This window comes from Micrasema longulum, unplaced genomic scaffold (genome assembly GCF_059751315.1).
Source record: "Micrasema longulum isolate JH-2025_06_02 unplaced genomic scaffold, ASM5975131v1 h1tg002093l, whole genome shotgun sequence".
NCBI classification, from domain to species: Eukaryota; Metazoa; Arthropoda; class Insecta; order Trichoptera; family Brachycentridae; genus Micrasema; species Micrasema longulum.
This window is the reverse complement of record NW_028279260.1, coordinates 281,967-291,316: the sequence shown is the minus strand read 5'-3', so window position 1 is coordinate 291,316 and position 9,350 is coordinate 281,967. Positions and strand designations below refer to the sequence as shown.

General features: G+C 32.7%; 1 protein-coding gene across 1 annotated transcript; it reads left to right on the top strand.

Moving 5' to 3' along the window:
• Positions 1 to 611: 611 nt before the first annotated feature.
• LOC148273061 (uncharacterized) lies at positions 612 to 9,051 on the top strand (the record flags this gene model as incomplete). The annotated part of the gene is made up of 5 exons (XM_088239206.1): positions 612 to 1,036; positions 3,901 to 4,189; positions 5,464 to 5,701; positions 7,351 to 7,554; positions 8,248 to 9,051. Coding segments are annotated over 5 exons (1,425 nt in total), but the record flags the coding sequence as incomplete, so codon positions are not given.
• Positions 9,052 to 9,350: the final 299 nt, after the last annotated feature.

Below are 9,350 nucleotides of genomic sequence, written 5' to 3'. Positions count from 1 at the left end.
GTGTGTATTTTGCTCAAAACCCATAAATTAAAAATAAATATTTACTATGACTACTAGTTAAATTATTTTGAAGAGTGCACAAAAATCTCAGTTTGTTGAGTTTTTAAAGCGAGAACATGTATTTTTTCATCCTGCTTTTTTTGTTTGAAAGTTTGTACAACTATAATTTTCTTGTTTTATACTTAACAACCCTCGATTCCCGAAATACACAACTGCTATGTTGTTATTATTATTGGATCAGTTTTTGATAAAATAAATATATTTGTTATGTAAGCCTAATTTTCCTATTTTTTTTATTGTAATTTTACTTTTGAATCTTATGTTATACAAATTGATCACAAAATATTATAACCTACTAATAATCAGTTTGTGGTTTGCTATAATCATATTTTTAAAGGATTTTATATTTATTGCAATTATTTTGTGATGGTTAACAAAGTCATTTTTATCTAGAGAATAAAAAGATCCTCAAAAAAATATCTTAGATTTTTATAGGAATCTTTAAAATTTTAACTATGAATGTCATCAACTTTTTCCTTTAAAAATGATAGATTAATTAAAATTTACGAATCATGTTACATTTTTCTAATAAATGTTTTTATTATTTACAGAAAAAAGTAATAGAACGTTTGCGGGAGGAATTAGAGCTGTATCAGCAAAAATTAAAGGCTCGGAATAAGCAAATCAACTCTGATTATGATCATCGCCATATTGCTCAACAACTACGGGACTATCAGCTGCAAAACCGAACCAGGAAAAAATCTATCTCTCTTCTTAAGCCATCCGTTCTAAGTGAAATAAATGTCAAGACTGTTAATCACAATGGCACTACCATCAAAACTGAAAAAAACTTTGATGACCTTATTAGCAATGATCAGCAAAATGGCATTAAACACAAGGACCAACTTGATGATGACGAATTTATTCGTGCCACGGAAAACTTTTCACTCAAGGATCCGACCGTTCACAAGTCAGTGCCATTGGATCCCAGAACTAATTTTGTCAACGCCTTAAACAAAGCCAAGCAGAGAATATGGTTAGCAGATTTATTAATAATTCTTATTCTAAGTGTTTATTGTTTTGACGTTTACATTTAGATAGACATAATTCAATTTTTCATTCAAAATTATGTTTTTTTACTACCACTACCATCACGCCATTTCTATGTGTGGTAAGCCGAGGATGGGCCGCCATACACGTCTATTCTGATGTACAATCTTAGCTTCTTTCACAATCATACATCTTGCGATAGACCCCTTTTTAGTTGTGTCCACTTTTGACATGATCAGACTTGAGCTTTTGGTTTATCCGATCAAACCACAATTTTCTTGCTTGTCCTCTTCCTGCATTAGCATTCATTCCCGCAATATATTTATCTGTTTTACCATTCATTCTACACGAACAAACCGTCTTATTGACCCTTTCTTATTCTTATCAATTAGTATATTACAACAGAGATGAAGAACATTTAAGAGAAGGTAATATGGAAGTCTAGGCATCTACAGGGCTTATGACCTGTCAATGGCTGGTTTAAGTGGCCACTTTACACACTGTGTAACATTCACCATTCTGCCTATATTTGAACATCCATATTCCTTCAATTCTTTCATCTGTTGATGTTTGTGAAGTTAAAGAGGCCACTTAAACCAGCCATTGACAGGTCATAAGCCCTGTAGATGCCTAGACCTCCATATTACCTTCTCTTAAATGTTCTTCATCTCTGTTGTAATATATTAATATAAACAGCTCCCCAGGGAGTTGAATCCAGTCCTTGTCTACAAAAATTTGGACAAACTCAAAATATTGCTTATCAATTAGAACTGTCTGAGATTTGCAATCTCGCCTGATTTCATCATTCCTAACCTCGTCGTACATTGATTTCCCACAAGAGATCGCATTTAGACCACACACCAGTTTATTTCTAAATAAACAATTTTTTGGTTTCATAGTATCCATCCTTATATGTAATTATATACTTTTGTTTATGGAATTAAATGCCTTAATTCAGTTTACACAAACATTTGTTTGGTTTTTTCGAATTAATTCATTCTAAATAATACAACCTGGGCTCCGATTACAATGGGAAGTTAACAAAGTTATCTTGTATATCGATATTTGTGTATGAAAAATCGATATTTGTGCATGAAAATGAGTATATTTGCATGAACACAAGTATCTTCATCGGTAACCTATAATTGAACATGTTTAAAAGAAAAACATTTAATTTAATTTTACTTTGTAGATAGAAAACTTAATTTTACTTTGTAGATAAAATTGAAGATAAATGTTAACTTCCCATTGTAATCGAGGCCCAGATGAATCACACCAGCATCAATAAAGGTTTCAGCTCTTTCATTTCACAAAAGTCAACAGAAGACGTAGCAAATAAAATGGATGTTAAAAATCGGTAGATAGTGTACAGCAATTACTTTAATCAGCTAATGACAGATTATATACCCCTTAAATACCTAGTCTTCCATATTCCCTTCTCAAAGAGTTCTCCATCTCTTGAAATATCTATCAAATAATTAATATCTATTTCGTTAATGTTTGAACTTTGAATACCTACTATGGAAAATTTTGTCAAACCTAATTATTTTTACCAGTACTTCAAGCAAATATTGCAACATTGCACATTCAATGTAAGTCATCAAATAAAATCCAAAACAAAACATTGCTGATTCTGAAAAAATAATCATTGTTCATTTGGACATGTATTATTAGAGATGACTAGTTACAGTTAAGGAATTAGACTGTGCGGGAGTGTCCTAGCTTATCAGTAGTAATTTCAATATTAATTTAATATTCTAGATTACTGACTTCAATAAAGAGTAAAAGCTTAAAAGGGGCCGAGTGCCAGTTTTATTGAATTTATAATTGACCGACAAAGGCGCAATATTACCATTGATGTATACATGGACTTACTACCTACTTACATTAAACTCATTATTCAGCAGGTATATGGGTGTGGTAGTTATTATTGTTTTATTGTTAAGATCTAAATTACCGTACAGTTTTTATTGTTCAGGTGATTTCACAAAGTTGAATTATCAAAAATTTTTACATAAAAATATTCTATGACTTTTACACTTATAATGTGGATTTTTTTTTTTTTATAAATATATTTTCATTCTTATCATTTACCCTAATATAACAATGAGGCCATTTTCAACTTTTCGGAAATGCCTGTGCTTTAAAATGAAAATCAAGTGTTTGTAAATTGGGGTGCAAACCTCGGACCTCTGATCCGTAAGTCCATGAAACCAACACGGGACCACAATACACCTCCGAATTAAATTCTCTTCCTTTCAGAATTCACATCGCATTGTTACATTTATTGCAGCGATCCTTTGTCATTTGTTATACAAATGCAAGATTATCAGTCTTATGCTCCAAATTCCAGTCCAGAGAAACTATTTCCCTGTGAGTAAAGTACATTCAAGGTACTGCTGTACACTTGCGAACCACTAGCCTACTGCGTTATATCACGTGATTGGCCCATTTCACACCATGGTGAAAATCTACACAGCGTGATAAAGTAACATACGATGAATTGATATTTATTGTTTTATAATAATTTTTTTATTATGTTTATTTATTTAATGCCAGGCAAACGCAAAAACCAGTACCTCCTACCCCATTAGGCCGATTGATCTCCACTCGATTTCCTTTCGCAGGATTTTAACTTGAGAGTAGCCGCTGAATAAATTTTAAATAAATACAAAAAAAAAGTCGATCCTTCCTAATTTTACCGTGCCCAGTGAATTTAGATGATACTTGTAAAATGGGCCATTCTCTATCGGATATCACGCGGCTGGTTTGTTTATTTAGTAATTCTAGTAATACTGAAGACGGTAGTGAGTAATTTTTATTAATTCTTGAAACCATTTCTAATTTCAGTCCTTCAGCTCCAGAAGTGGTGATCATCAAGCGATCACCGTCCCCCAAGAGCATGTCCCCCCCTCCTTCCATTCGGGCGGTGTCCAGCCCCTCCCCTACCCCGTCCCCGCCGCCCTCGCTGCCTTTGCCCGGGGAGGAGATGACACAAGAGAGGTTCCTCCGCTTGCTTGGCTTGGTCACCCCGAAGCAGCGTCAGATGATGGAGAAGAAGCGCAGCGAGAGAAAGAAACGTTCCACCACAAGCACCAACAAGAACGAATATGTTTATGGAAATTTCGATCTTCAGACGGTACGTCTTTTTTTAATTAAACATATTATAATAAAAGTAATAGGTTGATTGCCGGTCTGCCAAAGGTTGAAGAGTGGGGAATGCTAATTTTTTCCTCAGAAATTGCTTAAATGATGCCCGTTAACTCTCAAAAGATTATGCAAAAAAATCCCTCTGGAGGCGGTGCTGTAGCGTCTTGTTACTTTAAGCAAAAGAAGATATGTTTTTAAATATAGGTATTAAGAAACAAAAATTTAACATGTTTCGCTGTTTAATAATCTATTTTCCATAATTTATGAAAATAATCATATAATTTAGTCCCGTTATAGAAAATACAACTACATTATTTTTTTAAATAAGAGCGATATATCGAGTCTTTTATTCTATATAATAACATAAAAATCAATGCTTTTAATGAATTATTTTATTATGGGAACAGATTTAACAATGTTCAAGCAGAGTGCCAATGAATAATGAACAGAAGTAACATACTCGTATGCGTATATGCGTGACCAACACTCCGCGCAACCCCTATCATGCACATTTGCGTAATCGGCAATCAACCTGTTGAAAATAATTTTTGATAAGCTCATTTGATCGACTAGCGTTTTCCACTCTCTGATTAGCATCTTTGACATAATATTTATTTTTCATTTTTAACTTTTATGAAAATATATACATATGGTTAATGCGTTAACCTACCATGCCTGGTCCTGGGTTCAATTCCCTCCAAGATCGTCATGAAAAATTGATTTGAAATAGTGATTTTCACTGTAATGTTTTTCCCAGGGCTGAATCTGAAGTGTAAAACTAATCGTCTTGCCTTCATTTAACAAAAAAAATATTATCAAAATACGCTACTATTGGCAATCCACTGGAGTGCTCTTTGCCCCATTTGGTGCAATTCAGAGAATGATGACGAGTTAAGTACATAGAAACCTCTTTTTACACGGGGGATGCATTCCACGCTGTACCATCTAAAAAAAACTATACTAAAAAAATTAACATTGTGGATAGGTTTTCTTATGCAAAAATCATTTAAGGATTTAAAATAAATTATATTTTTAAATAAAACTATTTATTGTTCCTCCATTTTATTAAAAAAACACAACATGACATCAAAATACTTTAAAAAATCATATCAAACTTCCCTTGAACCTCTGTGCCTAGTAAGTAAAAGAACAATTTAGGAAATGCCAAAAATGAATAGTATAATTATATTATGATAGCAGTGAGAAGTAAAATGACATAAAGAATACAAAATGTTTATGGTGTACATTTTTATTTTTTTATAGAAAAAGCGCAAGTTAAACTTCCCTTACCTCCAGCAGAATGTGGCTCCTCCCACAACTCGCGCTGCACAACGCATGAAGAGGCAACAGCAGCAACAGCAACAGCCCTCCCCCTCTCCGTCTTGCAGCACCCCCCCACACTCTCCACCCCCTCCGCCGTTTCTTACCCTCCCCAGTGGACTGACCATAATGCCGGTCATCTCGCCAGAGCCCATGCCGTGCTGTGTTTGTAACCAGAATGGTAATTTACTTTTTGAAATCTTGAAGTTCATTTATTAATTTATTCACGGTTCCATGAACCTTTTACATAATTATATTAAAACCAGTGAAAAAAAATACAACAAAAAATAGCATGATATTAAAAAATAAAAAAAACATCGAAAAAAGTATACAATAGTAAACAGTATTTATAAAAAAAGGAATATTACATATGTAACAAATATGTATAAATATTTAGTGGAATATTATTATTACAACAGACACGAAGAACATTTTACAGAAGGGAATATAGAAGTAAAGGCGTCCACAAAGCTTACGACCTGTCATTGTCTGGTTTAAGTGGCCACTTTACACACTTTGTAAAATTCACCATTCTGCCTATAATTGCCACATGTATAAGTCCTGTGGATGCCTTGACTTTTATATTCCCTTCTGTAAATTTTCTTCATGTCTGTTGTAATATGTTAATATTAACATCTCCCTACGGAGTTGAATTCAGTCCTTGTCAACAAAAATTTGGACAAACTTAAAACATTGTTAATAAATCCACCTGGTCCAAGAAGTATAAAAATTGAAAAATATTTTTAGGCGGTGCCTAGTATGTAGGCGGAATAATTCAATCAAATGAGTCTCACCCGCAACAATAATGGTTTTAGCTCTTTAACTTCACAAATGTCAACAGATGGAAGAGTCGAAGGAATACAGATGTTCAAATAAAGGTAAAATGGTGAATGTTACACAGTGTGTAAAGTGGCCACTTAAACCAGCTGATGAGAGGTCATAAGCCCTGTGTATGCCTTGATTTCTATATTTCTTTCTGTAAAATGTTCTTCGTGTTTGTTGTAATATGTTAAATTATCATAATATCGTGGGGTAATTTCTACAACTAGGTACCCTCAAAATCAGCATTTGTGAATTACTCCACTAAAAACACATATTTGCCTGTTTGTAGTATTCACGGTGGACGATACAAATATGTGTTTTTAATTAGTTGTTGTAATTACCTCACGATATATTATACCTTGCCCCCAGTTTCCCATGCGCTGGTTCTTAAGCAGTGTTTTTTTTTAACATTTTTGAATACGCGCCCCTTTATGAGTAAAATAATCAAGCGGCCCTCCTGGACCTTAATTTTATCATACTACTCGTATGTCAGTGATTTTAAAGACGACGTTTTAAATTTTCTTTCTATTGAGGCCATATATTTTTAATCGAATAATCAAGTGTCTGTCGGCAGCAAGATCTATAATCATATAGAGCTTGCTGTTGACGGCACGCTTAAAGTGAAATTTAATTCGCATAAGATCTCTTTAATTATGTGATGTCCGAGAATAAGATCTTCTGGACAAAGAGAAAAGGAAGATATCTAGAGCTGGCAAGGGAAGCTTCGAACATTCCTTTAGTGCCATTTGTAAAAACTAAAGAGAGAAATAGACGACTTTAATTATGAAATAATTAGGTTATTTGTTCCTTAAAAATAGAACCACCTTGTCACTGGAATTATTGTAATTTTATTGTAGTGTATGACGTAAAACCCTTGCTTTTACTTTTACCTTGCTTGCGACCGCAACCCCTAAGGAAGGCTTTGCGACCCCCCCTGGGGGTCGTGACTCACAGGTTGAAAAACACTATTCTAAAGTGTACAAAAATAAATAGAGTAATTTATTTCAGATGTCCCATCGCTGCTTCGTCATTGTCGAGGGTGTGGAAACTACTTTCACTGGAGCTGTGCGAACTCGGATAGTAGCTCGTCCCCATCCGGGAAGGGCAGAGTCCCCTCCTGTCCGGAGTGTGGAGAAACTGTCAAGGAACCGAGAGCCACGAGCATGACTGTCATTGGATATGCTAAGAAACCCTCGGAAGCTCTACTAAGAGGTAAAATAAAACAAAAGTAACTATCTGTTTAAATGTTTGAAGTGTTGTGATTAGAATATAAACTCTAAAAGCATACTAATGAAGAATCATCTTCATAACTTCAAACAATATGATGTTTATATGAAGAAACAAACCGAGATTTAATTTTGTTACTTATACTGGTAGCAATATTCTGGGTTGTTATTCCGTGTGTCGAAAGCACTCCTTGCGCACATTTTGGGCAGCATTGCAGTGTTCTGTTAACGCTAATCATTTATGATTCATTATTATGTATAATTTATTAATATTATTTATTGGTTATATTTTGTATTATTATGTTATGTTGCATTTAATATGTGAATTATTGTGAATATCTGTGAAGTTAGATCATAGTTTGAAATAACTGTGCAATTTTAAAATTGATAAATAAAAAATGATTAAATTGTTATTGAAAAAATAATGTAATTAATTTAATATGAAAATGCACCTAAACTTTAATTTTTAGATTTTAAAAGCCAAATGATAGCATCTATCGCAACTTATAAATTGAAGACAAAAACACTTCCTAAAGTACTTGGAATGTTTATGTCTATTCAAATATTATTGTATTATATTCAATTTTTTTAACTAATGTACATATACTTTGGTTGCACACTTTAACCTGTAGACCTATTTGTGAATGTAAATTTAAAATGTAAACAATATAATTTATAGAAAAGCTTTCGGAAAAGAAACTTCTTCAAGAGCGTAATCAGCAGCTGAGATCCGATCTCAAGAAATTAGAACTGAGGGCTGAAACACTCAAGGAGAATATTGAAGCAAAAAACAGTGTGAAAAATAAGTTGCTCTCGGAACAAATCGAGACCCAGAAGAACTTGCAGATCCTGCTAGAGTTTGTTGGGAAGTTTAAGGATACCCCTCCTTATAATGTTCACCGCGTGGTAAAAGAAGATCAGGACAGTAAGAGCAGTGACTCAAATTAATCAGTATTCAATAATAATTAGCTAATTGTAATCTGGAAAATTGATGAAATTGAAAACCTCTTTACAAACTTTTTCCAGAAGAGAGTTGAAAATCTATATTTTTTAAATTTTGTAATCAAATACAAAAAAAATCTCAATAAATTAATTAATTCTCATTCATAGATTTTTGTTAAAAATATTATTTAATAATTAAAGCATGTTGATGCAGCATGATGCAAATTAAAATTGCAACTCCTTCCAAAACGTGATGTTCTAAATTTAGATAGAGATAAATCTTTACACATATCATCATACAATGTTTTCATTTTAATTAAAAAGTTTTCTGAAAGCGTGAAATGTTCATGCAATAAGTGAAAATATTATTTTTCTCATTCCCTGCGAAAAAGTATTTATGATATGTGATTATTATGATTTATTTGCTCAATTTAATGATAACATCTTTCCAATACATTTGGTTTCAATTTTAAATGTTTAAATAACTGACTTTCATTTGTATACGCTTATAATATTATTTACTTAATAAATCATTCAGAAATATTGTATGTGTTCGTATTGTAAAATTGTGATTAATTAAATCTATTTAATTTAATAGTAATATACAATACACGTTCAAAAAACTATTACTTCTAACTATTGCATGATGGTGATGTTTTTCCTATTCCTAAATGTCGTAATTCAATTTAGCCTTGTTGGTGACTCTTTTGATAGTACAACATACTTTTTTAATGTTAAATATTAATGTTATCAGTGTTTAGGCGGTAATTTGTAAAAAAGAAATACAAAAAGGTTAATGATTGGATTATCTTCTACTCAGAGTGTAGAAATTTACTCTTT